This window comes from Polypterus senegalus, chromosome 12 (assembly GCF_016835505.1).
Source record: "Polypterus senegalus isolate Bchr_013 chromosome 12, ASM1683550v1, whole genome shotgun sequence".
In the NCBI taxonomy this organism is placed as follows: domain Eukaryota; kingdom Metazoa; phylum Chordata; class Cladistia; order Polypteriformes; family Polypteridae; genus Polypterus; species Polypterus senegalus.
The window spans coordinates 144,194,885-144,218,959 of NC_053165.1; the positions used below are offsets into that span (position 1 = coordinate 144,194,885).

Genomic DNA, 24,075 nt, shown 5'->3' on the forward strand with positions numbered 1-24,075 from the left:
GGCATAAAGCCACGCAATTTTCCACGGTACCTCATACCTTGTCGTAGTAAGTTCTCCGCTCGGTTTGGCAAACTGGCGGCATCCAGCGTCAAAGCAATGCTACTGTTCCTGTGTGGTTACTCCTTATTTTCCTGAAGCGGCTTTATAAATACACTGAAACTAAACGCCTATTGTTTATTAGTGTAATGCATCTGATTGTAATTAACTTGTAACAATATAATGGTCCAGGGAATAGCCATAGTATTCCAAATACCATAACAGTTGCCACAGCGGATCATCTTTTTCCATATTACTCTCACTGCACCACTCGGAGTATTTATATCACTGTATCTGAGTGTGAATCACAGCAGCAGCTAATCGGAAAGAGAATTATCGATATGCAGCTTCAAGGACAAGCTGCCTCAGCCACGGCAAAACGTTTCAAAGCCTTTCATGTACGGACCTCGCGGTTCAGAAACAGTTTCATCCCAAGAACTTTAAACGCACTCAATCTAGTGCTCCTTGTATAACTGTTTGTACTTATAAGTGCAATTACCTCACTGTAAACTTGCACTACAGTTATAATATTACACAACCTGCGCCACTTTATAAAGCGTGCATTTACATATGATGATGATATCATTTTTAAGGTGAAATGCAGCAAAATATGTTTATTATATTATACAGATAAAACTTTAACTTCATTTAAATAATCTATATTCTTCACTGGGACTGGCGTGAAGGATAGAATAATTAAACATGTACTACGAAGATATTTCAACGTTCCTTAAACGTTTTGAAGAATCGGCGCTCTAAGCTTACAGATGGCTTAACGTCTATTACAGAGCTGATTGTGTGGCAATCCACCGTGCATAAGATAACATATTGACACTTGACTTTCTCTATTGGACATGCCCATGAGTACTGCTGCAATAAATTATTTCATCGAAGGTCACCCACAATCACTGCTCCGTGAAACCCATGTTTAATAACGTGCTTTAACTATCATCATGAAAATGATATCACATATACATCTCAGTATTTTAGTTATTCAGAGAGCTGTAATATCATGAATGTAATGGATTCTGTGTCCTGTCGGAGGAAGAGAGCCGGTTTAAGAAGCATGTAGTGATTCACACACATAGAGCACATAGAAGATCAAATACAAAACAAAGCATTTAACTTGCTATACTTTAATTACGATGTGATTTGAGAAACTGGTTAATTAAACTATTAATGACAAAATAAACTACGTGATTAAAGTGGAAATTTTGAGATTGAAGTTGACATTTCGTGCTTTTTCCCCACTGTGTGCCTTTTTTTCTCTGTACCCTAATAAGCTTTCATATGACACTCAGACAGTGGGCTACAACTCTCCTTTTCACGGTGACTTTGATATGTGACTTCTTTTTTATTTCTGGCACTGTGCGACTTTGTGAACGTGAGCTTTCAAGTTTCTCCAACACGCTATGTCACTCGATCAACTTCCTTTTGTTGATTATACCATGGTTTAATTAAACAAATAGTATGTTTTTCCTTTGCCTCCATTTGGTATTCGCTGAAATTCTTATATTTCTCCCCGTGCTTTTCCCATTGTCTTTTCACAGAAGGCTGAGCTTAAGAGTGATTTATATTGATTTGCATATTCAAAGAGGCGTAATTCTGGGAGGAGTTGGGGCGTTACATAAAGCGCGTGCACGAGCGTTACTTTTCATGCTGACCGGGATTTATGTAGCGGAAGAACGTGGAAGTTGGAGTACGCACAGATTCCTGCATCTGGATTTTTCTGTGCGTAAGCATATTTCGTCTTTTGTGCTTACGCCATGCTATAGTGCGAATTCTATGCACGGCGTTATGCATGAGGCCCCAGGTTTGCTTCGGCTTCCCTTTCTAAGCATTGGTGTTACTTCCTTAGAAAACTTCATCTTTTAATGCCACTGCCAAAAAAAGAAATACACAACTCCCATGGTCCATCCTGAGTTATAGAGTTGGATTTAGTCCTAATGGTGAAACTATGATGGATTATTTTATCTCTTGTTACAGCTGGTTCAGTTACAGAGAAACACACACTTTCACACAGACAGAAGTCAGAGAAATGCTTGATCAGCTGTGGTTCTGCACTCACATTGTTTCACTATGCATGAAGAAAAATACAAATTTGAAAACTGTTGGCACTTTAGTTATTTTAGTTAGGTAAAAAAAAAAGAATTTAAAATAGTTTGAAATTGTATCACAATGATTTTCACATAGCTTGGAGTACAAGATACACAGCGAGCATAAATGTGACATCGGGAAGGGAGAACATGCGAAGTGGTACATACTGGACAGAGCAATCAAGCCACAAGTGAAAAGCACACCGATGGATAGCAACTCACTTGCAGTGATTTTAAAGACACAGCAAACCTGACAATGAATGCAAAGGTGAGAATAAATGGTGGGATTTCTTTGTGATAATGGAAGGGCAAATGCCCTTTAATGACCATTAATGCGGCTCTGTTTAGGAGCAAAAAATATGATTTGAGTATAGCTATATTGAAATGCTGCCACAAGTATTTAATTAAACACACTCAAACACACAATTACATATTGAATCTCATACGTGATTTGATGGTAGATGTGAACACACATAAAAAGTGACTGTTTATTCTTGTATTTGCATACTTTGCCAGGTATGCCATGTCTGTGAAAACATTGCTAGTGAGCTGCATTCACTTACAGACCGCTCCATTCACAATGTGCCATCTCTCTTGTTCTTTTAGCCACACGTAAAACTGATGCTAGTTAGCCAGTTGTTATTCGGATAGCTTTCCTGCTATATGAGACACTTTGTGTAGAACTGCATCATTCATTATAAGTATGGGTAGAAATGCCCTTTAATGGGAAATTGATAAGCATTATTTAGTCAGGTGGCTGTCCCATCCAACATGACTGTTGGAGGTGTGTGATGTTATGCTAGCCAAACAAGGGCAACAGTGAACCCAGCACATTTGCTAAACTTTTTGCTAATCAACACTAGTGAGGAAATAAATGTATTGTTTTTTTAAGTTATGTAAACCAATCAGAAGTGCTCATTGCTTCTTTAAATTATAAGAGATTAGTTACCATAAGGAACACTGATATGGGCTGATTCATTTACCTGGTCAGAGAATTATGGTTTTACCACTCAGGTGATACCCAAGCCCATAAACATTGCATTTTTGGCCTCATTCCAGATTAAAAGTATATTTTCTTTCTCTTGTGTTCATACAGTATATGGGAGTACAGGTCATCAGTGCTTAACATGTGCTTTACTGTTCACATATCCAAATGTATCATTTCTGAAAACAGAATCTCAATTCTCATAGTCATTGGTAGCTTTCATAACACTTTGCTGGCCTTCCAGTCCTACAATATGATGCTGCTGACTGGGTATTTAAATCAGCATGAAAAAGCCATTGAATCCATTTAAATTGTTTATTTTTCCTGCTGCTGATGAAAATTTCACCTTTTGTACTTGAAACTTATTTAAAGAAATGATCAGTTTATCCATAAATGGCATGTGACTAGCAATCTAAAGCCTCCCTGAACAATCTCAGTTTGTTTGAAATCATGAAAACCGTTTTATTATATGTTTTGGTTTTCATTAAAGGATGATTCACCAACTGTATAGCTGAATTTAATGGTATCTCACCTCAGAAACTATGATAGTGTTTTATATTTTTACAGCATCTTCACCAAGAACAGTTTTCACCTTGACAACAGAAAGTCTAGCTAGAATAATCATCGGTTCATTTCTGGTGGCCATTCTTGTAGCAGTGGTTGCATTTCTTATTGCAAATGGCATCAGGTGAGCGCAACGAATGATCATCTTACTTCTCTTCTTTTTTTCTAGATTATTAGCATGTTTGAAAATGACATGGCACAATTGATTTTACAGGTAACCCAAGCTTGAAAATAATAATTTAAGTGTATGAATTTCTTTTAGATGCAAAAGTCTTTCATAATAGAAAGCCTGTGCTGTTATTCTTCTCCTGTTGTGTTTACTGGCAGACTTCACAATTCATCCAGTTAAAATCAGGTAATGACAGTGTGTTTATATCTCCAGGAGGGGACAACTTTGCAGAAAAGTTCCAGATTTTAAAGCAGATATTAATGGTATGTATCCCTCCCTTTTGGTTTATCATCCTGACACTCTAATACTGCGTCCTGATGAGTCATGTAACCTGTTGTTATGCCTAACCATGCATTTAGTTGTCAAGTTGATATCAATGTTTCCTTCCAGTTCCAGACTTCTTGGCAGGCGTTTCAGTCTGTTTGTCAAAGACTAAGGCTTAACTTTCATTGCCATAACACCATAACCCTAAGTTGACTGTGTAACATGTGCTGAATATTAAAACAGTAAGTGTTTCCATAGTGGCACTTTCAACACAGATTAATATCAAGGAAGAAAAATATACAGAACAACATATTTTTAAGAGAAAAAAAGCATATGTAATTCAAGAAGAACGATTAAGTACCTAATATAATGAAGGAACATCTTTGCATTTACCTCAATGGGTTCTGCTCCCTGTCTACTTGCATTTTCTTCTCTCATCTCTCTTGCTTACATATTCTCAGTCCCCTGGTTTATTTTCCATTATATCCTCTCCCACCTCAGTTCTGTTCTTTATACTCAAAGGGCTCCTGGCAAGACATAGTCAATGGTGATGATTCTGAGACCTGCTGGAATCACTTATTGGGGAAAGGATGGCCTCATTAAAGTTGTGGGACAAAATTACAGGCATTGTTGAGCTCCAGTCTACTAATAAAGCACATGTGCCCCCTTTGTTATATGCAGTAAGGACCTATATGTTCCCTGCAAAAGAACATTTCTGCTACCTGTTAGTATGGTGGAATTTTCCAGTCAATTTTTTTCTCTCTCAAGCCATCTTTTTTACTTTTGTGTCCACTGAGCAAGAAGTTGTGGAGCACTCTTTAAACAGTGTGACAGCAGGGGTCGCTGTTGCCCCGTGAAACTCGCAGACAACATGTCCAGACACCAGGTTAAAATAAAGAAATTAATTTAATATTTCTAATAATTGTGCACAAAGCACCTCCACTATACTCAATAAATATAAAATAACAATAATAAATCAATACAATAACAATACTCAATCCTCCTCTCCACCCAGCAGCTCTATCACACTCCCTCCTAAATTCGGCTCAGTCTGCTGGATTTTCCCAGAGTCCTTTTATATTCCTTGACCCGGACGTGCTTCTGTCCCTCAGTCCATGTGATTTCATAACACTTCCGGGTCAGATGAAAACTTCTACTTTTCTTCAGCCCAGAAGTACTTTATTCCTTCCGTGCCCGTGATTAGGGAGTACGTCCTATTCCTATATATAAGGGAGCTATAATAAAAACACTCTTGCCTCCTGCAGTGTCCCCTAGCGGCCCCCACGGTATCCAGCACGGCTGTGAAGCCGAACTCCATTGTCCATTTTGCCCTGCTGGAAATCAGGTCCCCTCCATGTTGCAGGGAGGACTCCATCTAGCGGTGTGGGGGTATTGGCTGGGATAAACTGCCAGCCATATATCACAATAGACATAGTATTTCATTCTCTGGAGGAGCCTTTTCTTTTCTTTTCTAATAATATGAAAAATTTGCTTTTCCAGTAACTGCATGTGCTCGCCTTATTCACTAAGGTCCTTTCTTGTCTTCTCCGATCCTTTAATTCCTGGTAAACCACAAGGACTATGTAAGGTCCCACCTTTGAAAAACCTACTGTATATTAAAAGGCACTGATGTGCTTAGCATAACTGGACTATATACCTAATTATATTTTATTTAGCATACTAAAATCTTTTTTTCAAAGGAATGTCATATGTCATCATTGTAGAATTACATTGAATTACAATACCATGTGCAGTAGCTTGTAAGAAGAGAAGAGAGATTTCAGTCAGCCATTTGTTAATATGTATAACACAGATTATTTTCCTGCTCTCACAAATCACCAACGATTAGAACAGCATAATCAAATTTCTCTATGTTCTCATGACTAACTCTGGTACTCTGGATATTGCTGCCTCATTGATTAGGAAGCTTCACTTGTTATTCTGGAACACAAAATTGCAAAACAGAATGAACAGACTTTAAATTAAATAAAATCCTGACCAGGATTTCACTGGTCTTTCTCAGGTACAGGCCTCACCCCAGACAGCCTGTCTCCAAAATCAGATGGCAGATTTCGATTCCTGTAAAAGCCACAAATGGGGCTTAGGCTTTCAAAGTTCAAATACAAACACACAACAGCTTAAAAGAAAAAAAATGTCCTTCAACTGTAAATCTCTGTCTTAAAAGTGTATTGATTAAGAGTCATGAACATAGCCAAAACTGACTGAGGCTTCCAAAATAAGCTACAAAGAACATCAGGAGCTTTATTGTTCAGCCCAGAAGAAGCTAACGCTTCTATCTAGGCTCAAAATATGGAAACTGGCTTTTAATGTTCCAAATAATTTTAAAAATATGAAAAATGCTTATTATAGAAGAAGAACTGTAAAAAAAAAAACTGCCTTGGATGAACAAAGCTAAAGAAGTATCTTCAAAAAATAACTGTATGAAGATCAAAAATTGTATTTCAAAAACAAATATCCTAAAACTGAAGCAAAATAATCTAGAACCATAAAAGTCAGTCTTACATTAATGCACTTTAGTACAAAAGTCAATGAACCACTGAAGGACCTGCCTCTCAGCATCAAATACATAGATTGACGACAGTCTTTCAATGGCAACATTATGGTGACCCGACCTCTTGGGGTTTCACCCAATAAACAAACAGACAATAACTATGAAACAAATATATACAATACAAATGTAAGCAATATGTGAACAAAACAATATTACAAAAATCACAAAATGATAACACAATAGAAATAATACAGCCATATCATCTGAAATGTTAACCAAAAAGATGAACTTGCTTAACCAGGAACCAAACCCTGGATGACAAATAACAGTAGTTAACTGAAAGATAAAACTGTGGCTAAAGATGAAAAGAGCCGTTACGGTCCTAGTGAGGTATTGTGATGGTGTATTGCCTTTGGTACAACGGAGCCCCAGTAGCGTATGCACTTCTTTTTGCCTGAAAGTACAGTATGTCAGAGGGAGGAAGAGTTTCTTACCTTTAAACAAAAAAAGAAGAAAAAAAACTATGAGCTAATATATTCGACAGCCATTAACCCTTTAATTGTTATCACAATATACCCAGATTATCCAAAATGCCATATGAAGAATGGTTGTACTAGAAAAGACACAGTGGCATTTTAAAAGAGTCACATTTCGTGAAATGTATTTTAGTCACAATTACAAACAGCCAATAATATTGTCCTTAAGCTCCAAGAAATTAAAAACCAGTTATGTCAAGGAAAAGCTGAGACACTACGTTACTGCTAATCAATGGAGGAAGAGCTGCTTGCTGCTTTTGTTAAGATTGTTTTGTGAAAAAAGACTTTTTCTTTCCTCATTTATTTAATTTGTCTAAAGTCAGCTAATCATGACTCAAAAAATCTGACTGACCAGATATAGCACTTTTTTATTTTATTTTTTATTTAGCAGATATTTGTATAGGTCATTTCTAAATTACTATGGAATTAAACAAGTACCAATGCAGTGTAATGGATTTCATGGTCTGGCCATAATGAAGGAAGAACACAACATTTCAGGTTCTGTCTGTGATATTGGCAGGAGATGCAATCAATATGAAAAGTAACTTGGTGTGGTGCAGGGACATTTACCTAGCTGGGTGGCCAGCACAATGGAAGGGAAGGGGGAGATAATGGGACATGGCTATGGTCTCCCCGATAGGCTAGATGGCAGCATCCCTGGGTTAGGATTCTCACACTGACATCTGCAGGGCATGCTCGGACCTATATTCCCACAGGGATGCCCTGCTGGGTTCCGTGAGGGCTACCAGGGGAGTTGCTAGGGTTTCGTAATCCCTACTTTCAGGGACTTATATTTGACTCGGAAGTACTTCCAGCAGACTATGCCACAGAACCAGAAGTACTCCTGGGGAATCCATTTGAAAACAGCATCTTTCAGCTCTTCTAGTTATGCATTGTGATAGGTGTGACTGACCTTCAGAATGGCAACATGAATCATGTTCACCAGTTTTTCTTGTGCTTTTCTGTACAAGTTACATAACTGCATGGTTTTGAACTTTGGTGTTTGCTCTCATTATAAGCAGACTGAAAAATTAAAAATATAAGACATTTAAATATAATGTTAGACACTGTCTAAATACAAAGTAAACCTGATAAGAAACAATGGGTCCTTACATAGCCTTATACAGTACAGACAGCATGTGTGTGTGTTCCGCTTCTTCTGTTTAATGTAAAATATTTTGTTTCAAATTACTTTATTGAGTTTACAGGAGCTTTGCAATAATACTGTACTTTGTATCGTTAATGTGATACATATTATTTTTTTCCATTTTGATTTATCCCAAAGAACACTCCCGTTTTGAATGGCATACTATGTAAATATTTTGATGGATTGTTCATTGGGCAGGGGATTGAAATGGAATAAGGGTAGAGGTAGAGGCTGAAAACAGAATCTACCAAGGCAGAGAAATAGAGAAAGAAAGAGGCATGACACTGATGACACAGATCATTGTGTCAGAGTAAAACAAATGGCTCAATAGCAAAACGCATGTTATGTAAGTGCACTAGATGCCTCAGGAAAGCAGTAGTCAAAGACACAGAGTTGCTAGAGAGGAAATTTTGATCTGGAAACATAAAGATTTCCCTGAGACACTTGAGGGCACTCAGACCAAAGCAGATTGGCAGGGATGCTTTATACTCATGCCAATGATAGAAGCTGGCAAAAGACCAAAGCAGCTAATTACAAATTGATGTCAGCATGTTTTCCTAGCTGGAATGTTGGACAATTCTGTTATTTAAAAGGTGAGTTTTTGGAAAGAAATCTACAAGCTATTGTTTCTCTACAGGATGCCATTCATGACTGCAAACTGTGGGACTCCGTGGCCTTTTAAATGAGATACCATACAGACTTTGGAAGGCATGTGGTTGCAGTGGCGTCAGTGAATATCAGAGTGCCCTGTGGGGTGTTGTGTCAGGATCATTGGTGGCTTCAACTGACTCCACTAGGGGTTCAAAGTCATCTAAATCCAGAGGCCCTGTGACACTAAAGTGTGGAAGTTAGTTGAGTAAGGGCCAATTTTCAGATTAAGGAAGTCCAGAAAAGAGAGATGATAACACTGAGAGACAGAAGGAGGTGAAGCGGAGGTGAGGTGTTTACTCCCAGTAAGTACTAAGTGGTCTAGGAAAATGGGCAAATATATAAATCAACCTGTATCATAGCTGGAATGACTCTGTTGAGTATTTAATATTGAATAACAATGATAACAATAGTCATTTAGGAACTTTAAATATAACTAACGCAGTATTTTTTTTTATTATATTTTGCATTAACATATCGATCCTCTGTTACAGAGAGCCCACCCAGCACTTATGAAAATGTGCATAACATGAAAACAATGGTGAGTCTACTTATCAGGCTTTTCACTCTACTGTACTTCTATACTGGCATTATCTCATTGACATTTAGAATTAATGGCATTTTTTTGCTCATTTACTTAATCTCTACTGCGTAAACCAGTTTTAACTTTCAGGATTACAAATTTTGTCTTTGGCAATACACTATATTTAGTGGTGATTTTTTCCATTATCTACTTACACAGTCCATTCCAGAGATCACAACCAAGGCTGTTCTTTCCAGCAGCTATTACTAAATTTCCCACATCTTTAATTTTTAGGATAAACGTCCTTCTCTTCCAAGTCCCAGCACAGATCACCATTACATGGTAAGGAATTTAGCTTGTATTCTGTTTAATTGTACTAAAATGATTCACAAAGTGTTTATCGAATAATGAGAAAAGAAGGCTTACAGGAAAAGTCAAAGATAAAATGTGAATAATGATGACATTGTTAACAGAATACCAGGGCCACATTATGCCTGGAGTTATGCTGCTTAATATTGTATGAAGAGAATAAATATGAATTATATTTCAATTAAATAAATTTATACAGTAGTAAGCACTGTTTGTTATATTCAAATGTCTGAAAATGAATACTCCAAAAAAATCTCAATGAAATTATTCTTAAAAAACATTCATAAACAAATTCAATTTGAAAACATTTAATTGACATTTTCACATTGCTAATTTTATATTGCTTAAATTTTAATAGATATTTAGAATAAAAACCTTTAATTCAGGTTCAGGTTCATAATATACATACTTTTCAGTAAAAAATTATACTTGACTTTCTGATCAACATGTAACATATCAACATTCTGTGATATGTTTCTTGCTCTATGTAATTTTTAGAATATTGAACAATCCAGACGAAAACAGACGATTCAGTTCAACAAAGCTCACCAGTCCTATCTACTTAATTCTTCCAAAACAATTTCAATCTAGTTTTGAAAGTCACTGAAGTCCTGCTGTCTTCCACACTACTTGGTCACATATTCCATGTGTTTATGGTTCTCTGTGTAAAGAAAAACATCCTAATGTTTGTGCAAAGTCTACCCTTAACAAGTTTCCAACTGTCTCTGTGTTCTTGACTTCAGTCATGTCTCCTCTTAATCTTATTTTACTTAAGCTGAAAAGGCTCAGCTCTTTTAATCGTTCTTCATAATTCATGCTCTGCAGTCCTGAAATCAGCCAAGTCACTCTTCTCTGGACTTGTTCTAGCACTGCTATGTCCTTTTTCTAGCCTGGACCAAAATTGTTCACAGTACTCCAGCTGAGGCCTTACCAGTGTATTATAAACTTACCACTGTGTTATCTTAATTAAATTTGAAGTGATGGAAAAGAAAAAAACAAATTATGTTATGTTTTCATAAAGACAGATAATTGAACAGGAGTCAATTCTAAGCAACACTGGGCAACAGCAAACAATATCAAAATGTCCATGAATAAAAAATCTTACGGTACTGAGGTCTCACAATCCACATTTCATCATCCAGTCATATGTTGACAGCATTATAAAAGCATTTTTTTTCCAAAGTATTTTTAAAAAAATCACTTCTGGAAAATTTTTTCATGAACAAAAACTAATGCACTCAGAGGAGAAGGAGCATTTCAATTGTAGACCCTCCTTTCATTACATTTAAATTCATTTCCACATCTGGAGCACCTTGGGATTATTTAGCAGCAGGTTGTAAAATTCCACATGTTAATTGACCTTCTGATTGTTAAAGCAGATGCCCAAGTCTGCTTGTAATGTTTTAATTCGATTTTCTTTAACTTTTACATTTTAGTTTTAAAGGTCTCTCTATGCATGTTTTTCCGGGTATCCCCAGAAGGTCAGTGTTAACCAATAAAAAGCTTTAACTGAGTTGGATCCCTAACCACCAAGCAGTAACAATATTTTAGTAATAATACTTTTGAGCGTACCACTGGATGACATTAAATGTGGATCATGCAATGGGAGAAAATGAGATTGTTCATGGACGTTTTTGATATTGTTTGTTATTGTCCAGCACTGGTCGCCATATATTTCTGTTCTATCCAATTTCCACAGCAGATCATCTTTTTCCATATCTTCCTGTCCTCTACATCTTGCTTTGTTACACCCATCACTTGCATGTCCTCTCTCACCACATTGATTAACCTTCTCTTATGCCTTCCTCTTTTTCTCTTACCTGGCAACTCTATCCTTAACATCCTTCTCCCAATAGACTCAGTCTCTCTCCTCTGCACATGTCCAAACCAACTCAATTTTGCTTCTCTGACTTTGTCTCTCAACCATCCAACTTGAGCTGACCCTCTAATGTACTCATTCCTAATCCTGTCCATCCTCGTTACACCCAGTGCAAATCTTAGCATCTTTAACTCTGCTACCTCCACCTCTGTCTCCTGCTTTCTGGTCAGTGCCACTGTCCAACCCATATAACATAGCTGGTCTCACTACCACCTTGTACACCTTCACTTTCACTCTTGCTGATAGCTGTCTGTCACATAGTACTCCTGACACACTTCTCCACCCATTCCACCTTGCCTGCACTCTCTTCTTCACCTCTCTTCCACAATCCCAATTACTCTGTAATGTTGATCCTAAGTATTTCAACTCCTTACATCCTCACCATTCCACTGACCTCCCTCTCGTTTACACACATGTATTCTGTCTTGTTCCTACTGACCTCCATTCCTCTCCTCTCTAGAGAATATCTCCACCTTTCCAGGGTCTTCTCAACCTGCTCCCTATTCTCACTACACATCAAATGTCATCAGCAAACATCATAGTTCACAGGGACTCCTGTCTAATCTCGTCTGTCAACCTGTCCATCACCACTGCAAATAAGAAAAGGCTCAGAGCCGATCCCTGATGTAATCCCACCTCCACATTGAATGCATCTGTCTCTCCTACCGCAGTCTTCACCACTGTCACACTTCCCTCGTACATATCCTGTACAACTCTTACATACTTCTCTGCCACTCCTGACTTCCTCATACAATACCACAGCTCCTCTCGAGGCACTCTGTCATATGCTTTCTCCAGGTCCACAAAGACACAATGTAACTCCTTCTGGCTTCCTCTATAATTCTCCATCAACATCCTCAGAGCAAACATTGCATCTGTGGTTCTTTTCCTTAGCATGAAACCATACTGCTGCTCACTAATCATCACCTCCATTCTTAACCTAGCTTCCACTACTCTTCCCCATAACTTCATGCTGTGACTCATCAATTGTATCCCCCTGTAGTTACTACAGTTCTGCACATCCCCCTTATTCTTAAATATCGGCATCAGTGCACTTCTTCTGCACTCCTCAGGCATCCTCTCACTTTCCAAGATTCCATTAAACAATCTGGTTAAAAACTCCACTTCCATCACTCCTAAACATCTCCATGTTTCCACAGGTATGTCATCTGGATCTACAGCCTATTCCATTTTTTATCCTCTTCATAGCTGTCCTTATTTCCTCCTTGCTAATCCATTGCACTTCCTGATTCACTAACTCCACATCATCCAACCTTCTCTCTCTCGTTCTCTTCATTCATCACCCTCTCAAAGAACTCTTTCCACCTGCTCAAAACACTCACCTCGCTTGTGAGTATTGTGGATCAGTGTTTCCATCTTTATCCTTTATGACCCTAACCTGCTGCACATCTTTCGGTCCCTCTGTCTAGCCAATCGGCAAAGGTCCTTTTCTCCCTCCTTAGTGTCCAGCCTCTCATATAACTCATTATACGCCTTTTCTTTAGCCTTCGACACCTTTCTCTTCTCCTTCCACCTTATCTCCTTGTATTGTTGTCTACTTTCTGCATCTCTCTCACTATCCCACTTCTTCTTCACTATCCTTTTTCTCTGTATACTCTCCTGAACTTTCCCATTCCACCACCAGGTTTCCTTTTCCTCCTTCCTCTGTCCAGATGTCACGCTAAGCACCCTTCTTGCTGTCACCCTTACAACTTCTTCTGTAGTTGCCCAGCTGTCTGGTAACTCTTCATTGCCACCCAGTGCCAGTCTTACCTCCTCCCTAAACTCAACCTTGCAGTCTTCCTTTTTCAACTTCCACTATTTGATCCTTGGCTCTGCCCTCACTCTCTTCCTCTTCTTGATCTCAAACATCAATCTTATGCTGCTTAACTACACTTTCCCCTGCCACCATTTTTCCGTCTTCAATCTCCTTCAGATTGGCTCTTCTTCGTAGGATGTAATCTACCTGTATGCATGTTCATCCACTCTTGTACATCACCCTATGTTCCTCCCTCCTCTTAAAATACGTATTCACCACAGCCATGTCCATCCTTTTGGCAAAATCCACTATCATCTGACCTTCCTCATTCCGTTCCTTGACACCATACTTACCCATCACCTCCTCGTCTCCCCTGTTCACTTCACCAACATGTCCATTGAAATCCGCTCTAATCACTACTTTCTGTCCCTTACGTACACTGTGCATCACTTCATCCAACTCACTCCAAAAATCTTCTTTCTCATCCATTGCACACCCAACTTGTGGAGCATTTGCACTAACAACATTCATCATCACACACTCTTTTCACCTCCAAAACACTCTTGATATACTGTTCCTTCAGAGTAACCCCTACCCCATTTCTCCTACCATCCACACCATGATAAAACAGTTTGAATCCATTTGACCCCGTCTTACACACACAACACATCAACCTTCCTTCTCTCCATCATATCTTCTAACTCTCTTCCTTTACCAGTCATACTGCCAACATTCAAAGTTCCTACTCTCAGTTCGACTCTCTTTACCTTCGTCCTCTCCTCCTGCCTCCAGAAATGTTTCCCGCCTCTTCTTCTCCTTTTTTGGCCAAGAGTAAGTATCCCAATTTCTGCCAGCACCCTTTTGGCTAACAGTACTGGTGGCGGTGGTTGTTTACCCAGGGCTTGACCGATCTGGTTTGGAAATTTGTGTTGTTGTCTGCATATTAATTTGGCAAAATTTTACACTGGATGCCTTTCCTGACATAATCTTCCCCATTTATCTGGGCTTGGGAGTGGCATGAAGAAACACACTGTTTTGTGAATCCCCTGTAGCTTGGTTTTCTGCAAGAAAACATTAGGGTAACAATTTTTCTCATCCACAACTATAAACAATATGGAATATGGGGTAAGTAACATACAAAAAAATCTTTTGTGTGCAGTATTGCCTTAAAGATACTTCCATTATTAATCACACTGATCTGGAACAGTCTGAAAACAAAAAGATGGAAAGAAATGACATTAAACAAAAATGACAAAGTAAGTTTTTCCTCCCTTTCTAAATATACTGTATATGTTAACACTCTTTTTATAGTTTCAAGTGTCCAACACTCTAATCTCTTGAAAACCCGTACAGAAATTGATTTTAGGAATACTTTATTAACAATGATTTTCATCTTTCACAGGGTCTGCAGCCTAGACGGCAGTCAATCTAACACTCCCTCCAAGGAAAAATGCCAGCTCAACATAAGGTGGAGAAATGTTTATATTTGGACAGTCATTTGTGATCACTGGACAGCTCCTTCAGTTGTATTTATTTGAAAAATGCAACAGTTCTATGATTTATTATTATGTTTGTAAATATTTAAAGCCACAATTATCAGATATTTTTTCTAAAGCTGAAACACACATTTAAATCTTAGCAAAGTGAAATGACTCACATTCATGGTTTCTTCCATTCCAGCTTCATGAGTTTTCATTGCCTGCAATTCTTTAAACAACCATCTTTGTCTTACTAATTGATGCTTTAGTGACTAGAAAATTAAAGGCCATTTTAAAAATATGTGTTTAACATTTGGGCAAAAGTCATCGCAGTCAGGGCAGCTGATGGAAGGGTCCTTACGGATGACACTACAGTTATGACCCACTGGACTGGCTACTTTGAGCAGTTGTTCAAAGCTGATCTTCCGGCTAGGACATTGGATATCTCTTGGTCCACGGTTCTTGAGGCTGATCCTCCATTTAGCTGTGAACCACCCAATCTCACTGAGATTGCACAGGTGGTGAACCAGCTTGGGGAGGGACCTGGGCTAAGGCTGCAGGGATCTTTGGCATCCAGGGTGAACTTCTCCAGGCTGGTGGTAAGGCTGTCCTCTTGGCATTGCAAGCAATCTTTGCTTCCAATTGGGAGACTGGCATCATCCCAGCTGACTGGAAAATGGGATTTGTCGTCCCTATCTGGAAAGGGAAGGGTGATCGACTGGATTGCAGCAACTACAAGGGGATAACACTGCTCTCGGTGCCGGGTAAGGTCCTTGCTTGTGTCGTCCTCAAAAGGATCAGTGATCACTTGTTCACCTACCAGCGACCGGAAGAGTCTGGTTTTATGCCTAGGAGGTCTACCATCGACCGCATCCTGGCACTGAGGGTTCTCATGGACTGCAAACACGAATATCGGCAGAGTTTCTTTGCAGCCTTTGTCAATTTTCGCAAAGCGTTCGACTTAGTTGATCAAGCTGACCTGTGGAACATCCTGAGGGTTCACGGGACCCCTCGAGGTTGCTGGTATCATGGCTGGCCTGTACATTGGTACAGTTAGTGCTGTGCAGAGTGGAGGCAGGACCTCTGCAATTTTCCCAGTTGATTCTGGGGTTCGTCAGGGGTGTGTTCTTGCTCCTACTCTGTTCAATGCTTGTATGGACTGGGTGTTGGGCAAGGTCGTGGGGTCCAGCGTAGGGAATCCATTCCCGGACGGGTTTATCCATTCCCGGGAATATGGGAATCCTGCATGTCATTCTTGGGAATCCCGGTCTCCTGGAAATGACACAGTGCACGGGCATCTCACATGTGAATGGTTTCAGAATGAGCAACACTTATTTTTAATAAAACTACTGCAATATGTTGACACCAATAAAAGACTAACCTTAACTACAAGCAGTTCATGCTGTCACATAAGTACATGTATCTAGTTAATTGTGGTAATAAGAGCGTAAAAAGAACAACGTATCGAGCATGCAGTCATCCAGGTGAGAGCGCACCTTTGTGCAGAGTACGCCAGCCGCTGAGAAAGCACACTCTGCCTCCACTGAAGTAGGCGGCACAGTCGCGCAAAAAATGGTATCAATCTCCATCGTTTTTAAACTCGACAAACTCAGCCATTCATACGAGGCTTTCAACACAAACAACTGATGTTCAGACAGCTGACTGGAACCGAGCTCTGCTCCATTTGGAAACTTGACACCAGCCTGTTCTGTCAACAGCACGTACCACAGACATCAATGAAGTCTGCCCCGTCCTGGCATTCGTGAGCTGCAGAGTGCAGACTCCTCCCAGTCCACTGTGCTCAGTCTTAATGGGAGCCGGGAGACTGACAGCTGCTGGTCTGTTGTTGACTGAATTAATCGGTAACACACTACATCGTGGGCCAAAAAACTGTGCCACTTAATTGTTTTCAACTATAACTCTGTTATTTCTTGATCGATTTTTACACGCTATATATGCGAGCTTGGCTGTTCCCGTTCTCCTGGGAATTACAGCAGTTTAATTCCCGAGAATCCCAGAATGGATTCCCAAGTCCAGTGGCTGTAGGGCATCTGTTGGTGAAGAAAATTCATAGATCTTGACTTTGCTGATGATGCTGTGATCTTCACAGAGTCAATGGAGGCTCTGATCAGGACACTCAAGAGACTGAGTGAGGAGTCTGAGTGTCTGGGCTTGCGAGTGTCCTGAATAAAAACCAAGATCCAGATCTTTAATGACCACTTGGGCACAGCCATCAGCAGTGTGTCTGTTTGCGGAGAGAGTGTTGACCTTGTTGAGAGGTTTACTTACCTTGGCAGTGAAATTCATGTCTCTGGTGACTCTTCCTATGAAGTCAGTAGACGGATTGGGAGAGCATGGGGGGTCAGGTGGTCACTGGAAAGGGGTGTGTGGCACTCCTGATATCTATGCAAAAGGAAGAAGGTCCAAGTCGTTAGTTTCCTGGTGCTTCCTGTCTTGCTATATGGTTGCGAGACATGGACACTATCCAGTGACCTGAGATGAAGACTGGACTCCTTTGGTACTGTGTCTCTCCGGAAAATCCTTGGGTACCATTGGTTTGACTTTGTGTTGAATGAGCGGTTGCTCATGGAGTCCCGAATGACGCACAATACCTGCATTGTGAGGGAGCGTCAGTTACGGCACTAAGGCCATGTGGCGTGTTTCCCCGCCACATGATCTGTGATGATCCAACTCGAAAGATCCTCATTGTTGGGGACCCGAGTGGCTGGACCAGGCCAAGGGGTCACCCACATAACACCTGGCTGCGGCAGATAGAGGATCATTTCTGGAGGGCGGAACTGGACCGCGTGTCTGCCTGGCCTGGGGGTTGCAAACTGGGATCCAGAGTTGTTTCGCTGTGTAGGGGGTGCGGCAACGCACTGTACCAGTGCATGCTCCCCAACTTGACTTGACTTGACTTGATTTGGCAGAACACATTACTTCCTATATGTTAGGGGTCCAAGGAGCTTAGAAACTTTGTTTTAGGATACCTTGAAGATCAGGTTTGGAATCAGTAATCCAACTGCTGTTTGTGTGTGATGTGCTTCTTTTTATATCAGGCCACAGAGGGATACTTCATATGCCAGCTTTTTAAAACAATTAATTTCATTTGTTTTTTTCTAAAAGCTGTTTTTAAATTGAAATAGATTTTCAAATATTGTTTGTCTATTGGAAAAGGTTTATATCCAATCCACCAAAATTTATGGTTTTTATATTTTGCAGGGCCACCCACATCTGAACATTACAGATTTGTAATGCTGGTTTAACTTTGAAAATAAAAGTATTTGTTTCAACAATTTACAAGTTACATATTGTATGTTTATCCTCATCATCTTCGTCATCTACTTCAGAGCAATAATTTCAAACTTCAGTTTTTAAAATTTTTTTATTGATTTCAATTAGAAAGAGATGATATTCCATACAGTCAATTCAAATTCAACAAATGTAATCAACATTTGAAACCCCCAATCCCCCCAGAGAAAGAGGACCAAGAAAAGAAGGGTCCTTTTCACCGAAATGGAAACATATTATAAAATGTTATTGATTAGTTCTTGTCATATTTTAAAAAAAAGTTTTGAATTCTAAGTGGGAATTTGATTTTTTCTAATTTCAAATAGTATACAACATCGGTTGTCCACTGAATTAAGAGTGGTGGGGTGGGATTCTTCCAGTTGAGCAAGATAAGTCTACATGCTAGTACTGTAGTAAAGGAAATTACAGTTTGTTTGTCCTTCTCCATTTTAAGCCTGTCAGGGAGCCCACCAAACACAGCTGTTAATGGGTTAGGAGGGATTGTGACACGAAGCCTGTCTGAAAAGCATTTAGAGATTTTGGTCCACAATGATGCTAATTTGATGCATGCCCAGAACATGTGGCCTAGTGATGCTGCAGCTCGATTACAATGTTCACAGGTTGAATCTTGCCCAGGAAACATTTTGGACAATTTTAAACAAGATAAATGCACTCAATAAAATATTTTAAGTCAAATGACTGAATGATTTGCACATATGGAGCTCGAGTGTTTTCTGCACATAGCTGCCTTCCACTCCTTTTCTGAAATACTAAGTGACAAATCCTTTCCCCAATGTACTCTGGGGTCACTGAATGGAAGAGACTTTCAAATATTTTTATTAAATGTGGAGATACTATATAAGTCTTCTAGACTGATCAATAATTCTTCTGGAATTGAACAAGGTGGAAGGTGAGGAAAGCTGAGCAGGTTCTGTTTAGCAAAGTGTGTATTTTGAAAGTAGTGCAAGAATTGTGTTAATGACAAGTTGTATTTGAAGCATAATTTTTCATAGGATGCGAAGACATTATGTATGTACAAGTCTCTAAGTGTTTAAATCCCATACATTTTCCAAACATTGATTAGTGTATATGTTTGAGAGGGTGGAAAAAGGTGGCTGTTATGTTGAGATGCAACAGATGAAAGCTTCTCTGTCTTAAAGTGCTTCCTACATTGGTTCCATATTCTGAGAGAATAAAGGGTAACTGGATTTTTAATGTAATAACTGTAGTTTGTATTAACTGGGGCACAGAGCAGGGATTTTATTTCTATTTTTTTAAACTCTTGCAGAATTCTTGGAGTTTTATTTTTTTCAGATGAGCAATTCAGAGAAAAAATTGAAAAGCTGTATGGTAATGCTTACGATACAAATAATCTGGTAGTGAATACCACATAAACAGTGGAAATGTACATTCACTTTCACAGACAACAGTTACTACCTTGCCCCTTAGAAATTGATGATTCTCTACCTAATATAAGTATGCTTAATTCATTTTTCTTGTTTCCAGGTTAGATGATTCAATGATGTCGGTCTCGTGGACAGCTGACACACCCGTCTTCATTCCATCATCACATGGGGTTTCATGGTGCTTTGATCAGGTGGTGGTGGTGCAGATTTTCACCACTGAGGAAACAAAAAAACTGCTGAGAATAGTGGGGATTAGTACTTGTTTTTATCGATGTAGAATATGATAACACGGGTAACCAATGTAACAACAATAAAACTGAAGACATATGCTCAAATTTTCTTTTTATGGTTAAGATTCTGCTGCATTCTGCACTAATTGCAGTCAATTGATGTCTTTCTTAGGTACTCATGTTAGGAGTGCATTACAATAATTTAGTTGACTGAAAACAAAAGTATGAATTCATTTTTCAGCATCTTGTAAAGTTACAAGAACTCTATCTTTAGCTATATTCCTTAAGTGGAATAATGCAGTCCTAATAATCTAGTTAACATGTAACCCAGGAGGGTCACAGTGGCTACGGGTGTTCATTCCAGCCAGTGTACTAATTTGAACTCAGTCCTTGCTGATAATGAAAGCTGGTGTTTAACTCAATGCCTTTAGTGCCTTTATTCATCAAAGACAGATTTTAGTTACTTTGTAGATCAGAGGTCCTCAGTTACAGTCCTGGAGGTCTGTTATGGCTGCAGGTTTTCACTTTAACCAATTTCTTAATTATAACCCTTTTATTTACTACTAAAGCAATATGTTTTTGGGCTTAATTTCTCTTCCCTGTTACCATTCAGAACCCTTAATTACCTATTTTAGATTTTAGCAGCTGCATTTAAGTTTTAATTGTTGCCTGTTTTCTTAATCAGACATTAGTTAATAATGAGATGCAGATAACCAATAAACCAGCAGCTAATGTGCTTACCATGGAGTATATGTGATAAAAATGTTTAGAAATGAATGAGATGGGAATTGGAAGGACCATTAAGATTAAATCTACTCTGGGCGACAAAATACATGAATAATGTTCTAACAGAATGAAACTCTAAAGTGCAATTAAAATTTCTCTTGGATGAATGCAAGCATTAACAAGCTAAATACTTTAAAACCAAGTTTCATTATCAGCATGGACTGTCTTCTAATTGGGAGACTAGCTCTCCAGTACTGTGATTGAGGACCCCAGGAACAATACGTGAACTTGCTATTGCTGCGGCACCGTGTCCTCACATGTTTAATTGTTAACAATATAGATTATTTAAATGAAGTTAAAGTTTTATCTGTATAATATAATCAACATATTTTTGCTGCATTTCATTTTGAAAATGATATTGTCATCATTATTTATAAAGTGGTGCAGGTTGTGCAATATTATAACTGTAGTGCAAGTTTACAGTGGGGTAATTGTACTTACAAGTACAAACAGTTCTACAAGGAGCAATTAATTGAGTGTGTTTATTGTTCTTGGGATGAAACTGTTTCTGAACCGCGAGGTCCGTACAGGAAAGGCTTTGAAACATTTTGCTGTGGCTGAGGCAGCGTATGCTTGATGCTGTATACCGATAATTCTCTTTCCGATCAGCTGCTGCTGTGATTCCCCACTCAGATACAGTGATTAAAATACTCCAAGTGGTGCAGTGAGAGTAATATGGAAAAAGATGATCCGCTGTTCCAACCCTTAACGGGACCAGCTGAAAGAAGAAAAAGAAGAAGATGGTGTAGTGAGAGTAACAACGCTAAAGCAGTTATGATATTTAGAATACTATGGCTGTTCCCTGGACCATTATATTGTTACAGGTTAATTACAATCAGATGCATTACACTAATAAACAATATGCAGTTAGTTTCAGTGTATTTATAAAGCCGTGTCAGGAATGTAGATATAAGAAAGAAAGGGTAACCACACAGGAACAGTAGCACTGCTTTGACGCTGGGTGCCGCCAGTCTGCAACTGTACTTGCGTATGACAGGGTATGAGGTACCGTGGAAATGTGCGTAGCTTTACGCCAAGTTTAGGTTTTATACATCACGATTTGAACGTGGAAACGTTCTTACGCAACAATTCTGTGCGTACGCATCGTTTATACATGTGGCCCCAGGAGACAGAGCAGTATCCGTCAGTCCCTAAAGCACAGGCTTTGCACGCATACACTCACACTCAGTCAGTCACGTGATTTCACAGCAGCTAATACTGTTTACTACAGCGCAGCGCAGCCGATTTTACCTTAATTCTGCGTGCCGGTCCCTTTCTCTGCTCTATACTGTTCTTTTTAGAAAGGCCTCTTACCACTTCTCCATTGGAGGGGCAAGATCTCTGTGGAACTGACACAAACATTTTTACAGCGAAAAAGTATTGCTTACACTCTGTTCAGGTGGCCAGCCCTTGGATCAGCTCTTAGCCATCTTCTATCAACGTCGGGTGTCACCAAGAAATCTGTTTAAAATAAATTAGGCAGAACAGGCACCCTCAGCCCCAAAGAAGGCACTCAGAATCTCAGGACAGACAGCAGAATAAAGCTTTATTACGTGATGCACACACGGTCCCAGTTCAGATGAATTGAGCCCCGAGCATTCTGTGAGCTTCAGTTTTATTACAATTCTTATCACAAAATATCCCCTCTTCACACAGTTTCCCATCATCTGCTTTGCAGGGTTTCTAATAATAATGACCTCATTCAGCACCTTTTCTCATAATAAAATCCTGCCGTCATAGACTTTCCCATAACAATTCACCCATCACTATTTGTTTCTTCATTAAAATCCCTTTGGCTCACAAGACGTATTTGCCACCTGGAGGTGAGCATCACCTAATCAGTCCTCCCTAATCCTGAGCTGTTAGAAATTGAGGCCTTTGGTTAATTAGTTCTCCCCAATATTTTGGACTCAGTTGAACCAATCTGTGAAAACTGGACTGCTTAATTAACAATTAAATGAATACTGTACTGTATTTACTCATTGCACTAGCATCTCTTAAGGCTGACATAATAAATAGCCGTGCCAATTAGGCGGCAGCATGCAGCTTCACTGAAAATGGCTAAGCTGCAGACAGCTTGGCATTGTGCCTCTTGACTAATTCAAATAAAAGTACAGGTTCCTTAACATTTAATTCTTACATAGTTTAAAACTATTGTTGTATACTCTTTTGTAACTTTATTATTATTGTTCTTAAAGAGCCACAAGCATATACATTTAAATGCACATTTGACATAAATGTATACACGCTAATATGAAATCTTGCTTATAGTGTTCCCATAATTAAGCCTTAAATGCTAAGCAAAACTTGTTTAATTTATTTCAGGCAAAAGACCCAGCATCTCTGTTCCTGAAACAAAATCTAGCTGCTCGTTAGCTCACCTCCTTCAAAGAACACAATGTTCTTGATCCACAGAAATTCAAAACAAAACAAGTAAAAGAGCAGAGAGGCTTCACTTTTATGCTAAAATCAATTGTGACCTTTCTTAATTAACTCCTTCATGGTCTAAGACTAACTGTAACCCTTACTATTTTAACGTGCACCACGATATAATTCTTATAGATTAGGACAAAGCATGAGCTCTTCTAAATCCTGGCGAACTTAGGAGAAGTTTTATAAATTAAACAAAAAAATGATAAAATACTTTTACTCCTATTATAAGAGTAGGACTAAATTTGCATACTCTGAGATGCATGTTAAATATAGGCACAAGTTCAAAAATCATAAGGAATCTCTTAAAATAGGGGCCAAGCCCCACAAGAAGTAGGATGACTGTAAAACCCCAGCTTGTAAATGAAGCAAAGAATTTTTTAAAAGAGAGTTTGTATTAACAAAAGACAAAGTAATATAAAATGTTCAAAAGAGGAAAAAGGAGTTACCAGAATAGCAGTTGTAAAGTGAACAACTCTCAAAAACAAAATCCAATACAACAGTCAAAAAGCACAGCACAAATAGTCAAAAAAACAGAAAATTTAAACCAATGAAAATACAACAATACTTTCCCTATCCAATAAACTCACTCAATGAATCACAACAATCTCACTTTCTTACCTGCCTTTTATGGACTGGGGGCAGTCCCTAGCAGTGATGCAAGAAGTGGCCCCTCCCCTTACGAGTCCGCCCACAAAATATAAGGAAGTAGTAGAACAAAATTAATCACACAGAAACAAAATAATAAATAAATAAAATAAAATAGAGAATGCAAAATTGACAACTGTAATTGATTATATATTTATGTAATCATATTGATATATTGTTGATATAGTCATTGCAATAAATTAATCAAACATGAACAAAAAAGACATAAAAAAGAAATTTAAGCATAACATGTGTTTCGTATCTAGCAGTCAAGCTTTTGGAATAGTTGGTTAAGAAAGTGCTAGAGAAAACAATCAGG

The 24,075-nt window shown here is 38.8% G+C and overlaps 1 protein-coding gene across 1 annotated transcript in view; it reads left to right on the forward strand.

The window, feature by feature from the left end:
- Positions 1 to 19,982, forward strand: part of LOC120541786 — a 44,136-nt gene extending 24,154 nt beyond the window's left edge. Inside the window, exons 3-8 of the mRNA XM_039773717.1 lie at positions 3,685 to 3,805; positions 4,064 to 4,113; positions 9,452 to 9,498; positions 9,775 to 9,822; positions 14,890 to 14,955; positions 19,763 to 19,982. Of these exons, the coding sequence (XP_039629651.1) occupies positions 3,685 to 3,805; positions 4,064 to 4,113; positions 9,452 to 9,498; positions 9,775 to 9,822; positions 14,890 to 14,919 (296 nt within the window). The 3' untranslated portion in view covers positions 14,920 to 14,955; positions 19,763 to 19,982. The remainder of the gene's footprint in view (positions 1 to 3,684; positions 3,806 to 4,063; positions 4,114 to 9,451; positions 9,499 to 9,774; positions 9,823 to 14,889; positions 14,956 to 19,762) is intronic.
- Positions 19,983 to 24,075: the final 4,093 nt, after the last annotated feature.